Raw genomic sequence first — 23,588 nt, forward strand, 5'->3', positions numbered from 1 at the left:
AAACAATCCGACCGGATGGGCGCTTTTTGTAGGTCGGATGGGCATTTTTCGTAGGTCGGATGGGCGCTTTCCGTAGGTCGGATGGGCATTTTTCGTAGCTGTCAGCCCAGACATGTGGCCGCAGCGCTCGGCCCCCTAGCCTGTCCTAGCCGCAGCGCTCGGCCCAGAAATGAGCTTAACCTAACCTAACCCTAAATATACACTAATTTTATTAAAAATTGATGAATTAAAGGTCTTTCATGGCCGCAGCGCTCGGCCCCCTAGCCCGTCCTAGCCGCAGCGCTCGGCCCAGAAATGAGCTTAACAATTAACCTAACCTTAAATATACACTAATTTTATTAAAAATTGTTAAAATTAAAGGTCTTTCATGGCTGCAAGCGCTCGGCCCCCCTACAAAAAGTGCCCATACGATACGATGCCCATCCAACCTACGAAATATTCCCATCCGACCTACGAAAATTGCCCATCTGACCTACGAAAATTGCCCATCCGACCTACGAAAAATGCCCATCCGACCTACGAAAAGTGCCCATCCGACCTACAAATAGTGCCCATCCAACCTACGGAAAGTGCCCATTCGACCTACGAAAAATGCCCATCCGACCTACAAAAAGTGCCCATCTGACCTACAAAATTGAGTAGCCATCCGACAGCTACAATTAATTATTTCTATCATACTGAGCTATAGGCATGACAAGCTGCTGAATAGGTCAGATGGGCAAGAAGATATGCCCATCCAAACTACAGCTGTCGTAGGTCAGATGTTGGAGTAGGTCAGATGGGCAGTATAGAGGATGGGCAGTAGAGCGGATCAACATTACTCTATGAATGTTTTACTTAAAAAATTAGAACTTTCAAATTTGCTATACATACAACAAGAATACCACCAGCAAGTGTTTTAAAGGGAGTGTTCGCAAAAAATGAAAGGGGTACAGGCTTATGGCGAAAAATAAGCACTTTTTATCGCTACTAATCTTACTTCAATCAATCTTAATTTGCATGGACGCTACATTCCTCATTATGAGTATGAGTATGAGTCATTTTTAACAATTTTCTCCTTATAGTCGCAACAGATAGGAGTAAGATTAGTAGCAATCAAAAGCGCTTATTTTTGCCGGAAGCCTATACCCCCTTTCAATACCCTTTACATCTGACCAAGGGTTTGCATACAAAAAAGAGTAAGATTGTAAAATGATAATAAATTTTCCATAGACATAACCAAATTTACAACTTCTTGCTCAGACGTAAAAATAAGTAAGTTCAAGCTTCAGAGAAAAAAAACTAAAAGAAACCATTTTAAATTAAACTGGTCTTTGAGCAAAATTATTGAGAATTGGTTAGAAAAAAATATGAATCTCTGTATCAGAACATGCTGTGAAAAATCCAGAATCGAAGAAAGTCAACAGAAGAAAAAGAAAAAAAGGAATAAGAAGAAGAATGATGAGAAGAAGAATTATGCAGTCCCTGTCCAATAATTGGAGTGCGTAAATCAAGAATTTTAATAACTGTTCTTTAGAGAATGTGACACTCCAGAGGAAGGGATAAAAAGGAACAAACTATTCGACCAAGCAATTCTGCAAATGTTTGACAATGATGATGGAAAATGTCTGCCAAGATGTATTTCAAGAGGTTGGAGATTGAAGTAAGGAAAAGCTTAAACTTACGTTTCAAAACTTAATTCTTGATTTTTCTAGATGCTCGCTGAGCAGATATCCATATAATGACTCATCTATAACATCTCTCTATGGAAGACTCGAAGTTAACAGCCGAAAGAAAACAATCGTAATATGCATTAAAGCTTGTTATATATGTCGTGCAAACTTTTTGATAAAAATTTCTCCTTTTCAAATAACAAAAACAACCTTTTAAATTGTCTTTAGATCAACTGTCATTGTCAATTGTAGACCTTGTGCAATGAACCCAGCGAAATGATCTCCAAATAACCAAATTTGTAGAATGACATCTGAACCTCGCCAAACAACTTTTGAGTCCACACAAACTCCGAATCATGATGACTTAAAATCCTTAATTAAAGAGAGTGTTCGCGAAAAATGAAAGGGGGTATAGGCTTAATGCGATAAAAAAACGCTTTAGATCGCTACTAATCTTACTTCTATCTGTTGCGTCTATAAGGAGAAAATTGATAAAGACGTCTCATACCGAAGAGCGTAGCGCCCATACAAATTGAGGAAGTTGGAACATACGACTTAGACCGTAAAAAATCAAATTAATATCAAACAAATCATAAATCTAATCCCTAATTAAGGAGTATTACCTGATGACTGAGCTGAATCTAATCCCTAATTAAGGAGTATTACCTGATGACTGAGCTGAATCTAATCGGTGAGGTGGGAGGAATGCTGGGTCTCCTGCTGGGCTGGTCAATCTTAGGTAAATCTTCAAAATTAGATTAATTCTTTCTAAATAATCTGAAATTGCTAAATAATTTGAATTTGCAATCCATCAATGCAATTCTGCACTAGAGTTAGGCTCCGGGTTCTAGGATTCATCTATACCAGCTCTCCTGCAGCATAACTTTACCCTTTAATAACGCTCGCATATATTCTGAATAAGTTTTCAATAAACATTTCAAACCCAGTCATTTATCATTTAATTAGACATAAGGCCTAACAACTAATCCCTCAATAAGTTGTAGACTAATATTAAGTTGTATACTAATTCATCAATAAAATTGTATTCTAATCCCTCAATAAAGTTGTATACTAATCCCTCAATAAAATTAAATACTAATCCCTCAATAAAGCTGTAGTCTAATCCCTTAATAAAGTTGTATACTAATCCCCCAATAAAGTTGTATACTAATCCCTCAATTAAGTTGTATACTAATCCCTCAATAAAATTGAATACTAATCCCTCAATAAAATTAAATACTAGTCCCTCAATAAAGTTGTAGTCTAATCCCTTAATAAAGTTGTATACTAATCCCCCAATAAAGTTGTATACTAATCCCTCAATTAAGTTGCATACTAATCCCTTAATAAAGTTGTATACTAATCCCTCAATAAAATTAAATACTAATCCCCCAATAAAGTTGAATACTAATCCCTCAATAAAGTTGTATACTAATCCTCAATTAAGTTGTATACTAATCCCTTAATAAAGTTGTATACAAATCCTTAAATAAATCCCTCAATAAATTTGTATACTAAATCATTAATAAAATTGAATACTAATCCATCAATAAAGTTGTATACTAATCCCTAATACAGTTGTATACTAATCCCTCAATTAAGTTGTATACCAATCCCTTAATAAAGTTGTATACTAATCCCTAAATAAATCCCTCAATAAATTTGTATACTAAATCATCAATAAAATTGAATACTAATCCCTCAGTAAAGTTGTGTACTAATCCCTTAATAAAGTTGTATACTAATCCCTCAATTAAAATGTATACCAATCCCTCAATTAAGTTGTATATTAATTCATCAATAAAATTGAATACTTATCCCTCAATTAAGTTGTATACTAATCCCTCAATTAAGTTGTAGTCTAATCCCTCAGTAAAGTTGTATCTAACCCCTCAATTAAGTTGTATACTAATCCCCCAATAAAGTTGTATACTAATCCCTTAATAAAGTTGTATCTAACCCCTCAATTAAGTTGTATACTAATCCCTCAATAAAGTTGTATACTAATCCCTCAATAAAATTGTATTCTATTAGCTCAATTAAGTTGTAGTCTAATCTCTCAATAAAGTTGTATACTAATCCCTCAATGCGATTGTAAACTAATCACTTGATGCAATTGTATAATAATATTTTGTTAAGGTTCCTGTCTGGATTTAGTTTCCTGTATTTTCATGAAAACAATTAAATAAAAGATGAAATACAAAAGAAAGGAAAATTACAAGACTAATACAAAAAATCTAACCCTCAGAATTTATAAAAATATTATACCTTATATATTATATTATATTATGCTATATGAATAGTTTTGAGCACATAAAATAAATGATTTGTGTAAATATGTTAAGATTACTTATTGCTCTTTCAAACCAAAATTAGGACAACAATGATAAATTAAATGCTTAGTGAAAAAATGTAAGGATATATACTACGGTTTCCAGTCAGAATTCCGTTGCGCGGAATTGCGAGGAAATTAACGGGTCCGCAATTGCGCGCAAGTAAAATACACTTGCGGCGTTGGAAACCTTATTAAATACATAAATACAGAAAACAAGAAAAAAAATATCTGGAAGTAATCAAATAAATAATTTTTAAAGGGACAGGCCTGCTATGTAAGATAGTTAAACTGAGTATGTAGTATTGTGGACAAATTTTTTAAAGATCTTAAAATCCTGAGTTTGAGCGCAAAGTCGACGTTCAAAATCGTAATTTTGGGTGAATGTTTTCAGAATTAGTTTTTTTTAATTATCAGATAACGACGACAAAAAATGTAAACAAAATTCTACAGTAAACTAAATTGTAGTTGTTAATAAAAATCATTCAATTTTTACTTTCTATAACCTCTCTTTAATCACAAAGATTTTCTGCAGATTTTCTGGAATTTTTATTTAAAAGACGACATTTGCAGAATTTGAAGAAATCTGCGAACAAATTCATAGAGAATAAGAAATTCAATATAATGATGAAAAAGGAAATAATCAATTCTAACTTGACAAATTTCTTTTGAGAAATATGTTCCTAAACATCTAATTAGTTTACTAAAGAATTTTTACTATATTTTTCGTCGTCGTTATTTAATAATTTAAAAAAAATCGATTCTGAAAACGTACCCACCCAAATTCATGATTTAGAACGTCGACTTTGCGCTCAAACTCAGTAATTATACATAGCCGGTCTGTTCCTTTACATGATAATAAGATTGATTAAAAATTTGTGGTCTGACTTCATTAATTATTTAGGACATTTATTTAATGCCATGTGTTCCTCAATATAGAAAAGTAAAAGGGTGACAATTAGACAAAAGATTTGGAATGGAATTTTTGCTTTGCGGCACAATATTACTTTATGACAGCACTAAATAGACTAGCGAAGCTAAACTCAATAAATTAACAATCAGTTGAAGAGTTTTTATAAAGAACATCATTCATCAGTCAGTTGAAGAGTTCCTATGGAGCACATCAATCATCAGACAGTTGAAGAGTTCCTATGGAAAACATCAATCATCAGATAGTTGAAGAGTTCCTATGTCATCAGATAGTTGAAGAGTTCCTATGGAAAACATCAATCATCCGACAGTTGGAGAGTTCCTATGAAGAACATTAATCATCAGATAGTTGAAGAGTTCCTATGGAAAACATCAATCATCAGACAGTTGCAGAGTTCCTATGAAGAACATCAATCATCAGACAGTTGAAGAGTTCCTATGGAAAACATCAATCATCAGAAAGTTGAAGAGTTCCTATGGAAAACATCAATCATCAGACAGTTGCAGAGTTCCTATGAAGAACATCAATCATCAGATAGTTGAAGAGTTCCTATGGAAAACATCAATCATCAGAAAGTTGAAGAGTTCCTATGGAAAACATCAATTATCACACAGTTGCAGAGTTTCTATGGAAAACATCAATCATCAGACAGTTGAAGAGTTCCTATGAAGAACATCAATCATCAGACAGTTGCAGAGTTCCTATGGAAAACATCAATCATCAGATAGTTGAAGAGTTCCTATGGAAAACATCCATCATCAGATAGTTGAAGAGTTCCTATGAGGAACATCAATCATCAGACAGTTGAAGAGTTCCTATGAGGAACATCAATCATCAGATAGTTGAAGAGTTCCTATGGAAAACATCAATCATCAGACAGTTGAAGAGTTCCTATGAAGAACCTCAAGAACTTGCAAAACTTGCTCCTCATGAAAAGGTCTAGCCACCACCTGGAACAAATTTCAAATCTTAAACTCTAATTTAGAATCCATTTCAACGAACTTTATGCATAATTTTTTTTCTAAAAATATGATCTGTTAAATGTTCATCTAGAAACCTAATCTAGAAACCTTATAGTTTTACTAAGTATAGAAACCTAATCTAGACACCGTATTCCGAAACCTTTTCTTTTATCTAGAATTTTATCTAAAACCTGATGAACGATATAAAAACCGCATTACAAAACCCATTCCTAAAAACCTTATTTAGAAACCTGATCTTTAAAAAACTCCTTTAAAACCTTCATATATACTATCACTTTTAGTACAGAGCTCAGGATTTTTTAAAAACTTTTTAACGGTTTTAACTCTAAAAATGTGCTCTATACGTAAGTTATAATAGTCACAAATTATAAAACCTTAAGCTTTTTTCAGAAAGGAATTGCGTCTTACCCACAAACTAAAATTTCTAATCCCTAAATCAATTCAACCTGATAGTGTAATCATAGTGATAATTCAACTTATATTAATTGATCTAACAGACTTCATAGTTTAAAATATTTAAGGTGTACTGACTACGACATTGGGTTGCAAAAATATAGGGATTAGAAAATTATAGTTTGTGGCAAAGACTTTTATCTCACTTTAAACTAAAAATGACTTTACCTGAACTGCAAGAGGGAGATAAGTCGCACCTTCACAGAATCTAATTGATAAAATGAGTTAGAAAATATGAAAATAACAGTATTACAAAATAAAATAATAACTTTGTATGTCATAACAAAGTAATGAGTTGGGTCGGAACCATTTTGTTGATTGCAAGGCATGCATGAGCGGCAGAGGCAGTGAAGCCTCCCCCTTCATCAAAGGGTTAGTTTAGGGCATCTTAATTCATCCGTTTTTGGCTCTTTGATGGCTTTATAAAAATCTTCGCCTTAAAAGGGGTGACCGGCAATGTAAGGTAGTTGAACTGAGTATGTAGTGTTGAAACTAATTCTGAAAACGTATCCACCTCCAAGGTAGGAGTTTTGAACGTCGAATTTGCGCTCAAACTCAGGATTTACAGATCTTTAAAAAGTTTCATATGTCTCAAATGAATCCGAAAGAAGTTTTCCACAACACTGCATACTCAGTTCAACTGCCTTACATAGAAGGGTTACTCCCTTTAAAACTAAAAATTATGCCAAATCCTAATTTAAAACGAAGTAAAGAGCGATGTAAAAATACGATTTTGGAATAATGTGAAGCCTTCTGAGAGCCAGATTGTTTAAATAAGAAAAAAGAAGATGTTGGGTATCATCAATCATATATCAACTTAAAATAATACAGTAGGTGAATAATCTAAAGCTACCTATGAATAGATCTGTACACAAAGTCGGTAGATGGATATTCACGCATAGCTTCACTATCTGCTTGAGTATACCTTAAAATCAGAGATGGTCATCGGTGGGAGGTAAGTTTTTAAACAGTTGAAGGGTTTTTTGGCGTTGAAATCACTTTGTTTATTAGATACGGGAGTAAACATATTGCACAATGAAATAACAGCAAACTTGTCCAAGATTATAATTTTGAGAAAAGATATGTAAATCTCAGATTAAAAAAAGAACAATGGGCCTCAAACCTTTTCCTCTCAATACTTACAATTTATAAACAATTAGTTAATCGTTAATTATCTTTTATTCACTGTCAATACAATCTCGATTTTCCAACCTTAGTCTTGACGCTTTATTTTTTTCTAATTTTAAAATGGATTTTATTTAGTCAATAAATATAAAGATGCGAAAGCTTTTTAATGACTAGACGTAATTTCAAGTGACCCTTTATTAAAAAAGTTGCATGTCAACCCCCACAAGATTTACTTTACCTCTTCATTAACCATTTTTATAAATTAAATAAATTGTATATTGGAAAAGTAATTTTAAATAATTGCTTAATGAGGCTTAGAAGTGCAGCCGAGTATGTCTGTTTACTTAATCGAATTTTAGTACACCATTTTGTGACTTTCAAACATTTAACTAAAATTAAAGCCGGTTGAATAAGGATACAGTGACAATGGTTTTAACATTTCATACTTCGGTCGGTTTTATATCATCAGCACTTTAAAATCATTTATCAGTTCAGATTTAATTCAAATTGTACATAAACTTAACAATCAATATCTCCTTATAAACTTTCATCAATAAATTCCCAAAAAAATTTGAAAATTAAAAAAAACTGATGATTAACATTTTACAAACCCTAAACATTCAATGAGCTCCTTCCTTTTCTTCATATACTTTGGCTTTTTGGGTTGAACTTTAATGACAAAAAACTTACCGGATTTCAGATATAACTTTTGTTTAGTGCACAATAAAATTAACCGTTTTTAGCAGACCATAAATTGCCCACCAAAAATGTGAACATCTGCAAAGCCGTTTGGGACCAGTAAAGTTGTGGAATAGGAAGATAAAGATTTATACTGCAGTACATAATAAAACCCGTCAGGATGCATTTTGCATAGATGGTACCGCATGACATTTTTTTCTAACTTTTGGTATTGTGGCACTGGCATAGAAGTTGTGATTGATTATTTGTCAGTCCAGGAGTATTTTTTTCTATGTAATCATTTCCCATTATATTAGTTGGGGGTGTTTACTCTCAAGTTCTCAAAAAAAAATTAACTTTTTTTGAATTTGAAAATTTATAATGCTGCATTAAAAGCATAGGGGAAAATTATTCGTGAAAAATTGTCTGGTTTCACGAGAAAGTTAAAAATGAAGAGGTAAAGAGCTCCAACCCTTCACTTCCCTAAATTCCCCTTTCTTTCCTTATCTGCCAAACTTTCCTGTTCACTTTCCTACAATTCCCATTCTCCTTCAGCTTCCATACCTTCCTTTTTCCTTCCCAACCTTCCCATTCCCTACTTTTCCCTTTCCCTATTTTCCAACTTCCCTACATATCTCCTTCCCTCCCTACATATCTCCTTCCCTCCCTACATATCTCCTTCCATCCCTACGTATCTCCTTCCCTCCTACATATCTCCTTCCCTTTTTCCTTCCCTTTCCCTCCTATTGGGTCTTTGATTTCTTTCCCCCTCCCAGGGGGGGGGGGGGGAAGAATTTTATACACCCCTGGATTTTTCAACACGCTATCTCTGACTAAATCAAGGTTTTGGCGCGCTGCCGACGCCCCTAAATCTTTTCTATATGGCTGTTATAGAAACTATTTAGATTATCCCGAACCCAAAGTGCTTTCTTGTAATTTTGCTATAAAGTATGTGCTTTTTCCCGAAATAGTTCTTTTTAACAAAGACGACATATAAATATATTGCGGGTTTACAATATCCATTCAAGGATAAATGTATGGATGGGAAAAGAAATCATAAATTGAAATTATTATATTCAATGCAAGCTACAATTAATAAAATGTTTGTAAATGAAACGACTATCAGAACATATTCATTTTGTCCATTCTCACCATGAAACACAAGACAATGAATTTAAATATGAATATTGTGACTAGAACTAGTCACTCCCCCCCCCCCCTAAAATACCACACCAAGCGACTGTTAGACTTAATTTAGTCCAATGAACAGTACAGTGTATTTATTTCAATTAACTATTGATTTTCCAACTACTACTGGTAAGACTATTCTTCCTATTCCAACGTTTTATGGGAGTTACTGTATGATGTTTAGAAAATTTCAAAATTGTTTATACTTAGTGACAGGTGCAACCCCAGCCGGCATATTGAGTAGGTTCCAGGGTATATAGGGCAGAATAACAGGCATAAATTGACCCGCCTCGTAGCTGGGTAGGGCTGGGAACATCTAGATCAATTATTAATTTATTATTTTAGATTTTACTCAGACGCAATCTTGTTTTCAAACAAGAATGAAACACTAAGAACACAAAGAACATGAACACTAAGTACAAGAAAACCAAGGATAAGAACACAAAAGACAAGAACACCAATCACAAGAACACCAATGAGAATAACACCGAGGATAAGAATACCAAGAATAAGAACACCAATACCCCAATGATAAGAACACCAATGACAAGAACACAAAGGAAAAGAACACCAATGACAAGAACACCAATGACAAGAACACCAAGGATAATAACATCAAGGATAAGAACACCAAGGATAAGAACACCAAGGATAAAAACACCAAGGATAAGAACACCAAGGATAAGAACACCAAGGATATGAACACCAAGGATAAGAACACCAAGGATAAGAACATCAAGAAAAAGAAAACCAAGAATAAAAACCCAATCATCAAAACAAAGATCAAAACAAAGATCAAGATCAAGATCAAGATCAAGATCAAGATCAAGATCAAGATCAAGATCAAGATCAAGATCAAGATCAAGATCAAGATCAAGATCAAGATCAAGATCACCAGAGTCCAAAACTAAGGAAAAAAAATGAAAAACAATAGCATGAATAGCAATAGCATGAATAACAAGAGCATGAAAAACAAGAACATAAGAACAAGAACATGAAGAACTTTACGAAAAAGAACATGAAGAATACGAAGAACAAGATGAACCTGTCCGGGTGAGATGATAACGTCCACCCCCGCATCCTCCATCATACTCAAGTATCTTTGACTCATTTCTCCTTTCATCTTAACAAATACATAATTCTAGTTAACCCTAAAGGGACTATTCAATAGTTTGGGTAGTTTCGAGGAAAACCAAACAGCAAAAGTTGGTTCTTTTTTATTGCATTTTTTTTGTCAGAGTTTTAATTTCGCTTAGTGTTAGAAGGGCAAATGTTTTCAAAACAATTGCAAAAAACGAACCAAAAATCCCTAAGCTCTAAAAAAAGTTAAAGACCTAAAAAAATGAAAAAATGTACCTGAAGTCCTTTATAGATATCATGTGAAGATGTAAAGAGATGTTCCATAGGTGGAATCTTGGTCAGGTAGGACAGTATTGGATCTATCAGCAGTTTCCTAGACATTAGAAATGAAACCGTTTACTGGATCAGGATTTTTTAAGCGACAAAAAAATAATATTTTTCTTATGCTTTCATCAAGAAAACATAATATGAAAATTGGTTCTTATCACAATAAACCCAAAAATAATATAATCTTAAGATTTTAAATAATAAAATCCTGGTGTCTTCCGAACACCATTTTCCAACATTTACATGACATTAGACTTTTTTCATTTTAAATCTGTTGCAGTAAAAAAAAAAATCACCAATTAAAAAAAGTTAAAATATTTTCTTGAAATACCTGATTAGCCGGGGTATCTTAAACATCATGAGGGTTAACCCAATCCCACTGAAATAATATTCAAAGGTAATCTATGGAGATACAAGTGGTTCAGATATTCTTTAATATGCCCGCATATAAGCTTGTTATATTTGGAATATCATGATAATAATAATAAACATATGAACAATACTGATAAATATAGCAATAAAAATAACCAGAGCTGAAAACTTTAGATTGGTGGATATTGAGATTAATGCTTGATCCTTTCGTTTTTTTAATATCGAGACTAATCTAATCCTGTACTTTTATCCTGAAGAGTGTATAAAATTCAAACAATCAGAGTCGCGTGTTAGAAGTCGATAAATTTGAAGTTTTGCGCGCCATTTTACATCAATATACAGAAGCGGGAGGGTTCTCTAATTTAAAAAACCGGTTTTTGATTTTTCTCTACTATATCCAAGAAAGTTTGTCCATTGGATACTCAGATTAAGTGATCGGGATTAAGGATATCTCATTCTAAAGTTTTCAGCTCAGTCAACCATAATTTCGTAGAAATCTAGGACGAACCCCTACCAAAATCAACAGGAAACATGAAGAGTATAAAGAATAAAATTAACAAACTTTTCTATTTAAAAATTTCGAATAAAACTCTCCGAAAATAAAAAATAAAAATGGTGAGGACAAATGAGTACCTAAGCGCAGTAGATTCCACCTCCCAGGACATGTAACCTTCAAAAGTTTTGATATCCGCCATTATTAATCCATTGAACAGATAGAGAACTTCCTTAAATATATGTTCAGAATCAATGATACTTAAAACTTAAAGTACGTTCAAAGATCTGAATTAGTTAGTAGCGATAAGTAGTTGGTAGGTAAAGATATATTTACTACTTCTATATTGTGGCCGATAGTGCCTTGAGAAGAAGTTAAACTTATATCTCACATCAAGATTATATGAAAAGAAGCAAGGGTAAAACCAAACTACCTTTATATCAGGTGGAGGAAGAAACCAAACTACATTTAAATCAGGTGAAGGGAGAAACCAAACTACCTTTATGCCAGGCTGAGGAAGAAACCAAACTACTTTATATCAGGTGGAGGGAGAAACCAAACTACTTTATATCAGGTGGAGGGAGAAACCAAACTACCTTTATGCCAGGAAGAGGAAGAAACCAAACTAATTTATATCAAGTGAAGGATGAAACCAAACTACCTGTATATCAGGTGAAGGGAGAAACCTAACTACCTTTATATCAGGTGAAGGATGAAACCAAACTACCTGTATATCAGGTGGAGGGAGAAACCAAACTACCTTTATGCCAGGCGGAAGAAGAAACCTAACTAATTTATATCAAGTGAAGGATGAAACCAAACTACCTGTATATCAGGTGGAGGGAGAAACCAAACTTCTTTATATCAGGTGAAGGATGAAACCAAACTACATGTATATCAGGTGGAGGGAGAAACCAAACTACTTTATATCAGGTGAAGGATGAAACCAAACTACCTGTATATCAGGTGAAGGGAGAAACCAAACTACCTGTATATCAGGTGGAGCGAGGAACCAAACTACTTTATATCAGGTGAAGGATGAAACCAAACTTCCATGTATATCAGATGGAGGGAGAAACCAACTACTTTATATCAATTGGAGGATGAAACCAAACTACCTTTATATCCGGTGGAGGGAAAGCAATAACTTCGTAATTATAGCTCTTAAGTACTTTAACTGCTTGAAGAACAGCTCGCTTAACTGCAGGAACAGCCTCGTGCAATCCGTCGGAGAAGAAGAAACCAATCTTCACTTTCTTCTCAAACATTTCTTAATATAATACATTGAGTACCAGTTATTTGTGAACATTTTACAAAGGTCATCCAAAAAGTAAAGCTCTCCGCTCATATAAATATATTTATATATATTTATATGCATATGTTAGCTAAAAGCAGAGCTGGCCAAACTGCTCAACCGAATGGGGTTAACATAGGATAAAAAACTTTTCTCTCGATTTTTTAAAAACTACACGGGCAACGCCAGGCACTTCCGCTAGTATTTAATAATTCCATAAGTTGTGAGAACTAAAAAAATAAAAAGATAAAGAATAGAAGACATTTTATGTAACCAAGTTACTGGACATTTTGTTTTGTAATTTCACAAAAATTCGTCGTATTATATTGAATAGATACACCCTGCACACGGCAGAGTATATTAAGCAATTTAAAATCAGAACTTGAATCTTATTCAACAGTTTGATGGTTCTCATTCAAGAGACTGTTCATAAAAATACACCATGATTTCCAGAATAAATTTTACCTTGATTGAACCTAACCGGCGCAATAGATGCATCATTACGCTGGGAATTGTTGGAGTCTGTAATATTCCACAGTTCTCTATAACAATATTACAGTAAATTGAACATTTTTATCTTTGCATGAAGAGCCAAATAACCCTTCGTGCAAAGCCTTGTCTAACCAAGTGTGAATTAAATATGCATATTTTGATTTTTTTAAACTGTTTGTTTTCATCTGAGGTTTCTCTGTAAAAGAACTTAACCAAGTTTTTTGGAGTCAGACAATTTGGCGAACTTTTTCAAAAAAAAGAATGCTTAATAAAAAATATAATATATAACATACAGGGGCGTATTAAAACCTTAAGGAGCCTTTACCTTTTAGACATTCGTTCAATTTTTCATAGTTTATACTTCTCCAAAAAAAGCTCCTAAACCCTGTAATTTCACCTGCTAGTGTATGTTATAAAAACGTACTTCCATGCATAAAGAAGAGCAGTAGGAGAACTAGACATAAATCCTCCAATAGCCTGCATTCCAGCTGGATCTGGGCCTGCTGTAGGTACAACATCCTAGATATACATGATAAATCACTCTACTTAAACGGATTGTAGCTTAGTAATTTCAATTGACCCGCCATTTTTAGAGTGGCATGTCCGTTGTCCATGAGCGGATACAGGAATTTACTCGGGTGATCCAACTCAGAATTTTCCCTCCACGTTTCGTAGCTCTCCCCCATGCTTTAGGGGTGAGCCATTACTCCAAGCCTCAACCCTGTATCTGCACTTTGGTATGTCTGATTTACAAAGGTACTCTATAACCTTTGTCCGAGCAAGGATAGTGTACACTCCGTGCTAATGTACAGTATAGCGGTGTACAGGCACAGAGTTTCCGGCCACATTAAAAAAAGTAAGAATATCTAAGAAATTCTTTATCAAACAAATATTTAAAGAGTCTTTTAATGAAGGGTGACTTGAAATTTTCCGGTTCCTTAAAATATCAATTTTTAAACCCTTTTTTCAAACAACTTTAAGAAGTTCTCCCCAGGGAACCGTGGACCGAGGGACCCATGGATACGTTTCGGCGGCTAGGAGCGCCGACCCAGCTATTTCGCCCAATGCTAGGGTTGTCTGTTAAATTATAATAATAATATTTGAAATAGATATATAATATCAAATATTTTAATTAAAATAATTTAATGAAAAATTAATTACATAAATAATTATCTACCATGTAGGATAGATGTCTTCCAATTGTAGGTTTCATCGAGTATATTCCACAGCAGGCAGCAGGATTTCTAATAAAAACAATTCTATTTGTTCATTTTCAGAATTAAACACGACGAGAAATTATAAAATAGATTAGCGACGTAATTTCAAGATGCAACATTTTGCGAGTTACATACCTGATTCACAACGGCACCCTTTAAACCATTGAAGGCGCAAAAATGATGAAATTATTCCTGAGTCTGAATTTAATGGATTTGAACCGCGTCTCAAATCCGCCAAAACCCGGTTTCAATTGAGCGCCGGTTTAACTCTTGAAACATTTAATACAATTTTCAGTGGGATCAATCATATTTGAGTTGCGTCTCAAACTGAAGCCACGGCTCAAATTCATTAAATTCGGCCTTTGTTTTTTACTATTAAACTACCTATTTTAAATAGCTTAAACATCTATAGAAGTGATTTACTACTTTAAGCAGCAGAAGTTCTTTCATGTCAAGAATGGATTTTTTTCAAGATTGAAAAACGAGGATTGTAACTTAGATAATGGCTGACATGTAACCCGAGATCAACTTGTATTTCCTTTAATTTAAAGGTTTGTATTTACGTCGATATTTCCTTCAATTTAAAGGTTTGTATTTACGTCGATATTTCCTTTATAATTTAAAGGTTTGTATTTACGTCGCAATTTCTTTTAATCTAAAAGATTGTATTTACGTCGATATTTCCTCTAATTTAAAGATTTTTATTTAGGTCGATATTTCCATTAATTTAAAAGTTTGCATTTACGTCGATATTTCCTTTAATTTAAAGATTTGTATTTACGTCGATATTTCCTTTAATTTAAAGGTTTGTATTGACGTCGATATTTCCTTTAATCTAAAAGTTTGCATTTACGTTGATATTTCCTTTAATTTAAAGATTTGTATTTACGTCGATATTTCCTTTAATTTAAAAGTTTGTATTTACATCGATATTTCCTTTAATTTAAAAGTTTGTATTTACGTCGATATTTCCTTTAATTTAAAAGTTTGTATTTGCGTCGATATTTCCTTTAATTTAAAGATTTGTATTTACGTCGATATTTCCTTTAATTTAAAAGTTTGTATTTACGTCGATATTTCCTTCAATTTAAAAGTTTGTATTTACGTCGATATTTCCTTTAATTTAAAGATTTGTATTTACGTCGATATTTCCTTTAATTTAAAAGTTTGTATTTACGTCGATATTTCCTTCAATTTAAAAGTTTGTATTTACGTCGATATATTTCCTTTAATTTAAAGGTTATTGTGGGACTGCAGAAGAGATCCCCCGATGTATCAGAGACATAATATTGACAGAATTGATTTCCCCTCATTATTACTTAAATTAAGGTTTCCAGGGCAACGTGCCGAATCTTTCATGTTCTCTAACGGGAATGACAATTGACATTACGCCGACAGTCCCTTTAAAGGTTACCTGAGAGATCCTCCGATATCGCTTCCTATCCCTAGGATTGATCCTCCTCCTCCAATAAGAGATCCCTCACCTCCACTTGATCCTCCGGCCTCACGCGTAGGATTATGCGGATTTGTAGTTGTACCGTACAAAGGATTTGTACACTCCATACTGTACATAGCCTGAAGGAGTTTAAAAAAATTATCATGCACTCACTGCAGGTCATCTTATATTTTTCATACAGATATTATAATGACGAAGGGGGTAAAGTGTTGTTAAGTACTGAAATTTCCAACATTTCAAACTGTTTTATAAAGTTTATTATTTTTAATAAATCTTTTACAGATTGGGTATAACTTCTGTCCCTGATTCTGTCCATTATCAAAAAAAAAATTAAAACTAGTCTTTTTGAGAATCTACTCAATTGTTTTTGCTGCAGACTATCTTTCTTTGTAAACTTTTCCAGATGGAGGTTTACCGAGTTTCATATTTGTATAAGCAGAATCATAGCTTTCAAGTTGATCAGGCTTAAAAGCAAGGGGGAATGGGTGGACTGTAGTGCATTACTTCTAACCTAACATTTCAAAACTGTATTCTGTTACAGTTTGCTTTTCTTAAACAATATTTTCATCCTAAAAATGAGATTACTCAAACCCCATCCAACTTAATGCACATCACTACCTGTGGGACATTTGTTTTACAGAAAGGAACAGCTCCTAGGTTGAGAAGAGTTTGAACAGCTGGTGAGTTCTTGACATCCTTCTCCGATACAAAAGTGAGCATGCCTCCAGTACTGTAGGTGTTCTTCAGGTAGAAACACTCTTTTACGCTAATCATCACAAAATCATCTTATTTTAAAGAAAAAACTATTTTTCAAACTCAAATGTTTTTTTCCCAGAATTTATTAATAAGATCCAAAGAGGAACAAGAGGAACTGATGTGTTGAAATATAAAGTTTTACGACTTCTGGTTGCAAAGATAAAATGCTTTTAAAATTTGAGGTTTTTAAAAAAATGTTATTTAACAAAATAAAATCATTCAAATGAACTAATATTGTCAATTTTTAAAAAATGTGATCAAAATAACAAGATTGGTCAAAATCGATTTTAAGAATGACGTGAAGACTGTAAAAAATTGAGAAAGATAAAAATAATTTTGATGCCTGATTGGAAGTCCATGAAATGGTTTCCTGCTCTCAGCAGCAACATCATCAAGATCCCTAGAAGGTTTGGAAACAATTAAGACAAATTTTTTAAACGTCTCTTTGAAAAATTTACACACGACTAATTTTTCTTGAACAATTTAAAAACATCTTTGGTTAGTTTTAAAAATCAATTTGTTTAAAAATACTGTTAGAATATAAATATTGCATTTCTTATTAACTTTCATTTGTTTGCTTATTTTATGCTACAGGGTTAACAATTTAAGACAGAACTTTGAACTTAATTTTTTGGTTTCAAGTCGTTTTATATGACAGTAACCATGACACCCATACATTATACAACCCTAGCCACATGAAAAGGACCATTGATAAACTACATTGAAGGTATCATAATATCTTAAATGGACAATTTGGACACTATTTTAGAGACAAATTGAAATTAAGCTAACAGCCTCTTTACGAGTTTCAGTTTCCAATCTTTGAGAGATAAAACGCTTTATTGACCTTGGTTAGGAACTTTAAACGTACCTGGCAATTTTATCTGCCTCAAGCACCCATCCAACAATGCAGTTATTTAGCACCTGTTGTTCCAATGCCTATGTAGAATCACCAATATGAGAAATTAAAAACATCATGATGATCAGTGTCTCCCCAACCTATAGTACTGATGAGGACATCATAAAAATGTCGAAATATATTTACTGAAAAAGTGGTCTCCATCGTTTATATCTAATCTGGTTTGGCTCAACCTTCCACCAACTATGAAACAAAAAAATAATCAAAATTAAAATAAGAAAAAAATACATTAAAATTCGAACTTATGGGTTTGATTATTTAGATTTGAGTATTATAAAAGGCGCATCAATCAAAGGCGCGTAGTTCATTCATTATATTGTCTTTATCTTACCTTGGCCTGATAGGACTTTAGAACAGAGAAGGCGGTTAATTCACCTGTTCAATAGATAAAATGATTTAATGATAAAAATAATATTTTGCATTTAACATAGTTTTTGACAAATACAATTGACAGAAAGCCATCAATGATTCACATCATTTACTTTATAACAATGACAAAACTATTAAAGGTATCCAGACCATTTTTGATCCACTTTGCTGGGGAAATTAACTCCTTGCTTTTAAGTGAAAGTAAACATATGGTCGAATTTTAAGAAGTATGAAGTTGAAAACTAGACTGAATAGTCTAACTACGTATCTCTCTTACATTATTTAACTACTTCTTGCTATTCATTGATTCTGAGGTCAAATATTTCCTTGAATCATGGCAACAATCTGACGTCAAAGTTCCATAAATCATGTCGAAATCTGACGTCAAAGCTCTTTAAATCATGTCGAGAACCTGATGTCAAATTCCCTTCAATAATGTCGAGAACCTGACGTCAAAGTTCCTTTAGTCATGTCGAGAATGTGAAGTCAAAGTTGTTTCAATCATGTCAAGAATCTGATGTCAAAGTTCCTTAAATCATGTCGAAAATCTGACATCAAAGTTCCTTCAATCATGTCTAGACTCAAGAATCGCTTTTAGCAATCTGGGAGAATACAAAATTATATAAATCAAATCTGCATTCATAATCAAATTTTCAAAATGGTACAGTGAGAATCAGAAACCTCTGTAATAGGAAGACAACTTTTAGAATCAATTTATAACTTTAAAAAGTCCAAACAGCATGAGGCACAGAATTGAGCAGTATAAAGAAACCAAATTCACTTAACTAAGGATTTAATAAGTATTCAGTAAGTTTATTTGCTATGTAACAACATCAATTAGTATTTCTATAATGTCGTCTTCCAATTCCAAGGTTTTCTGGTCATCAGTGTCCACTTTTTACCTTTTTGCAACTTCTCGACTAGAGATTCAAATGTCAACGATAGAATAAACTTCTCCAGGGGCAAAGAGGACATTTTAGATAGTTCAGCATATTCAGAGGATTCTCTCCATCTACATTATAAAATTTGAATACAAAGAAGCAAGCAACACGAGAATAAAATTTTAAGAAATAAACAAACTCAAAGCATTATGCTTTCTGACAAAAATATGTTTTAAAGATCAATGTTCACTGTACTACACTGTGTTTGAAGCTTTTCAAAGTTATGAAAATAAAAGTTGTCAAAATTGAAAAAATAAACTTAAATTAAAATAAAGACAAACCTTAAATTCTTAGTAATTGAAACGAAAAGGGTCATAAAAAAGGCTTGCGACAAAAAACGAGATTATTTAAACTGAAACGACAGGGAAAAGATGATTCTGAAAGGAAAGGGAAAGGATTTAGACTAAAAGGAAAAGGATTGAGCCTGAAAGGTCAGGTAAAGGACTGAAACTGAAAGGACCGGAAGAGGATTTTCTTAAAGAACAGGGAAATGATTGAAACTAAAAGGACAGAGAGAGGATTTTGACACCAAAAGATCAGGGAAAAAATTGTAACTGAAAGGACATGGAAAGGATTGAAAATGAAAAAACAGGGAAAGGATTTAAACTGAAAGGAAAAGGAAACGATTGAAACTGAAAAGACCGTGGAAGAGACAGGACAGTCTGAAAGGGTAGGGAAAGGACATTGAAAGGATTGAGACTGAAAGGACAGGGGAAGGGTCAAGCGGACAGGGAAAGGTTGAGACTAGCAGTTAACAATCGATATTGAAAAAGCTTTGGATAATTATCTTTAAAAGGTACAGCTATAGCATTTTTATGATTGAAATTAGGTCTGGTTGGGGCTGGGGAAAAAGACTATCGTTTGATGGAAAAAAAGTAATTAGATAAGAATTGAAAAAAATAGTTAATGATGAACTTATAGAGATAAATCAATGAAATATGAATTGAAAGAGGTAGACAACAGTTACATCATGTTAACCTGTGAACAGACTCTTGCACGAGCATCTGCCCTTCAGCCAATTCTCTTCTTAACCTTTTAGAAGCTTGCTTTACCTGGAATAGGTTAAATATTTTTTGAAAATGTTTCAAATACCTGAAAAGTAGGTTTTTTACCTGCAATAGGTTAAATATTATTTGAAAATGTTTCAAATACCCTGAAAAGTAGGTTTTTTTGTTGGATTGAATTAAACTACTTTGCATGGTTAAATCAGAGATAAACAACAACAGGTTACAAACATTACATGTAGAGTTAAAAGGAGTATAATTGAATAAAATAATAAGTGGGTGGTTTAAGATAATATATAATTATCTTTTGACTTATACATCACTAGCTAAAGGGCCCGGCGTTATCCGTGAAAGAAATGTTTTTAAAAAATTAAAAAAAAAATTCGATTTACTTATAGCCTGTAACACTCCACGGGCACCCATGAGTGTCCAAAAAAAATTCAGCCCAATCGGTCCAGCCGTTTGGCCGCCCATACGCAATATATATAATATATATGTAAGAATGTCTTGTTTAATTATTTAGAAGATATAAGCAAATGTTCGGATAATTATCCCTCGGTTTGTAAAAATATTTCTCTCTAATTGGGAGAAGATTTTTTTTTGCTTCACTCTTTTGGAATAAATTAAAATATACGTTAGTTGGAATAAATTAAACTAACGTTAAGTTACTAACCTTATACCGAATATATATATTCTTTGATATTCTGTACACAACATAAGTGGCCACACTAAAAAATTAAAAACAAAGTTTAATAGTGGTTGATTTTTGGAAAAATCCCCTGGTTCAAAGATCTCCCATCCTCCTTTAACATATTAGAGCATACTGTCAAATATGTTTTTATGTCAGTTTGAAAAATGTAAAAGAAAAATATAGAATATGTGCCGTAATCTAATATTTTAGAGGGGAGGGATCTTTGAATCAGTGCAGGGGGGGGGGGGGGGAATAAAATTACCTGGCAATAAAAACCTGTTTTGCAGTCTGTTTACAAACATCAGTTACTCCTTCGGATAGCACAACACCTAAAATATACAAAATGTAAGGATTTAACACTTTTCATTGTCATCATCATTTTATCATCGTCATTGTATCATGGTCATAATTATTGTATCATTATCATTGTATCTTTGTCTTCATTGTTGTCATCATCAATGTTGTCATAAATGTCGTCATCATTGTCATCATCATTGTCATCATTGTCATTATCATTGTCATCATCATTATCATCATTGTCCTCAACATTGTCCTCGGCATTGTCCTCATCATTTTCCTCATCATTGTCATCATCATTGTCATCATCATTGTCATCATCATCGTCATCATCATTGTCATCATCATTGTCAAAATCATTGTCGTCATTATGGTCATCATCATTGTCATCATCGTTGTCATCGTTATTGTTATCATTATTGTCATTGTCATTATCATTGTCATCTTTGTCATCATCATCATCATCATCTTTGCCATCATTGCCATCATGGTTATAATTATCTTCATTTTCGTCGTCATTGCCATCAAATTAGCGTCATCATTAAGTTATAATCACAAACAAAAATCTTACCAAAGTTTTTGATAATCTCTCTATCCGACTCCATTATACGCTCTGAGGTTAATTTCTATTATTCACCTTAAGAATAATTTTGAAATTTGAACTTTCATTGCATACAGAGAGCGTCATATATCATAATTGATTATCTCCAATCTTTACGCCAAAATACGCACATAATACTCGAAAATCTAGCACTTTCTTTTTAAAAAATTCTATTAGCCATATTAAATATTTCAAAATGATTCATTCTTTTTCAATTTTCTGATTTGTCCCCCAAATCGTAATTTAGACCCATTGACGAGGTCTAATTTGATGTGGGATACCCTGTATATTTTAGAAGTATGAGACATTACCGTAAGTGAAAATTCGTGCGTACCTAAAGTTTCTTTCTTAATAAAAAAGCGAATGAAAATCTGTCTGTTATATCAGTGTTACAATAGTCCAAAACGAACAGTGTTTTCAGGTCTTCAGGAACGTTTAATCGAATAATTTTATGTGAAGGACTTATCAAAAAGTAAACATTGATCAGCTGTGCAGATAAGACGACACAATTTGAGAAAATTTCTCGGCATCGCGCAGTAGAGAGGATTCAAGGCTTTGTTTTATTGAAGAAAAACTATTTAAACTTGAATTTATTTGATGCAAATATAAGATATTAATTGAAGATCTAATTTAATTAAATCAAAATAAAGAATTATTCTCTTACCTAAATTTTGTTTAAATGATTTATTTCAAAACCAAAAAGTCTTTTTTCTTCATGTTCATCGAACTTTCCCTCTCGGATAAAGTAAGAGCCGAATCAATCCTTTATTAAAACTCACAGTCTCACACACCTGTGAAATCGGAAATATTCGTGAATTTTAAGTGTTCTTTGTTAATAATTCTCCATACATATCTTGAAATTGATTTGTTTTGAAGATAATAAATCAATTCCGGGTCTGTCCTAGTATACGATTTTTGGACCCCCCCCCACCCCTCCCCNNNCAATTATATCTATTTCTAACATATAAGATCCATGTACAAAATTGATAGGAGGGGGGGTCCAAAAATCATTCTCTAGGACGGACCCCAATTCCCTTAGTTTTCTTTAACCATATATTTCAATTTTTGGGGTAATTTTTACGGATATACAAAGAGTTGCCTTTTAAGAATACCAGAAAAAAATATTATATCGCTCACCCAACCGCGATAATTACTTACAAACCCCCTTCTGAAATAATTCAGACCGAAATATAGGGTCCACCTAGTTTAGTAAACAATTTTTTTGGGTCCGTATACCAGAACATTTTCGAAATTTAAGGTAAGCTGTTGGTATAAACTTTCCGTTTATTTTAAAATTATTATTCTAATTTAAAAATAATTAACTCATTGTTTCAGATTAAAGAGAGTTTAGAATTATGGCCGCCGACGGAGATGACTCGCTGTACCCCATCGCGGTTCTGATCGACGAACTTCGTAACGAAGACGTCCAGGTTTTAGTGTTTAAGTAAATTCTTTCCCTTTGATACGATCAATTCACGCCAACAGTCTGAATAGATTATTGTTAAATTTACTAACACGCATATTGCAGAATTAGACAGAGAACGATATTTGGCCCCCCCCCCCCCCCTCCTTTCATTTATGTATAAAGAGTTCATATATTTTACAAATGGTCATAATTAGACAATGCCATGTGGCCGCAGCGCACGGCCCCTTGCCTGTTCTAGCCGCGGAGCTCGGCCCCTTGTCTGTCCTAGCAGTTGCGCTTGGCTCAGAATTAGGATTAACCTAATCCGGAAAAATACTAAACAAATAATTAAAATTTTGTTGATAAAGTCCAAGTATTAAATGTTTTAGAGGGGAGGAGGGTCCAAAAATCGTTCTATATGACAGACCCAGCCAATGACATTTTTCTGACGTATGTAATGAAATTTGTGGGTGAATAATACTGGTATTTATTTTAGTTGAGATTAAACTCGATCAAGAAGTTGTCTACC

At 33.2% G+C, this 23,588-nt stretch overlaps 2 protein-coding genes across 4 annotated transcripts in view; one reads left to right on the forward strand and one right to left on the reverse strand.

Annotated features, from left to right (window-relative positions):
- LOC111701967 (uncharacterized) overlaps positions 1–3,881 on the forward strand; it is a 10,881-nt gene extending 7,000 nt beyond the window's left edge. The window contains exons 9-12 of the mRNA XM_023473473.1: positions 1,517–1,642; positions 1,695–1,782; positions 2,310–2,391; positions 3,792–3,881. Of these exons, the coding sequence (XP_023329241.1) occupies positions 1,517–1,642; positions 1,695–1,782; positions 2,310–2,391; positions 3,792–3,841 (346 nt within the window). The 3' untranslated portion in view covers positions 3,842–3,881. The remainder of the gene's footprint in view (positions 1–1,516; positions 1,643–1,694; positions 1,783–2,309; positions 2,392–3,791) is intronic.
- A 111-nt stretch (positions 3,882–3,992) lies between these two features.
- Positions 3,993–22,114, reverse strand: LOC111701966 (fatty acid amide hydrolase 1). Of its 3 annotated transcripts, XR_002765315.1 has the most exons (25): positions 21,989–22,114; positions 21,625–21,690; positions 21,019–21,085; positions 20,739–20,793; positions 20,040–20,113; positions 19,023–19,132; positions 18,083–18,126; positions 17,704–17,771; positions 17,176–17,232; positions 16,695–16,842; positions 16,035–16,195; positions 14,581–14,647; positions 13,828–13,922; positions 13,377–13,453; positions 12,736–12,887; positions 11,758–11,849; positions 11,084–11,131; positions 10,702–10,798; positions 10,391–10,468; positions 9,552–9,661; positions 7,205–7,276; positions 6,520–6,559; positions 5,773–5,865; positions 4,837–5,175; positions 3,993–4,215 (listed from the first exon to the last, which is right to left on the reverse strand). XR_002765315.1 is itself a non-coding variant. In XM_023473472.1 (24 exons), exons 2-24 carry the CDS (start codon positions 21,656–21,658, stop codon positions 5,560–5,562), a joined length of 1,824 nt encoding a protein of 607 aa, XP_023329240.1. In that variant the 5' UTR covers positions 21,659–21,690; positions 21,989–22,114; the 3' UTR covers positions 5,300–5,559. The 3 variants fall into 3 exon arrangements, 2 of the variants coding, with proteins under 2 accessions (XP_023329240.1, XP_023329239.1); XM_023473472.1 differs by lacking the exons at positions 3,993–4,215; positions 4,837–5,175 and adding an exon at positions 5,300–5,594 and having other exon boundaries at positions 5,823–5,865; XM_023473471.1 differs by lacking the exons at positions 3,993–4,215; positions 4,837–5,175 and having other exon boundaries at positions 5,300–5,865; positions 21,989–22,113.
- Positions 22,115–23,588: the final 1,474 nt, after the last annotated feature.

Source organism: Eurytemora carolleeae, unplaced genomic scaffold (assembly GCF_000591075.1).
Source record: "Eurytemora carolleeae unplaced genomic scaffold, Eaff_2.0 scaffold444, whole genome shotgun sequence".
Classification (NCBI taxonomy): domain Eukaryota; kingdom Metazoa; phylum Arthropoda; class Copepoda; order Calanoida; family Temoridae; genus Eurytemora; species Eurytemora carolleeae.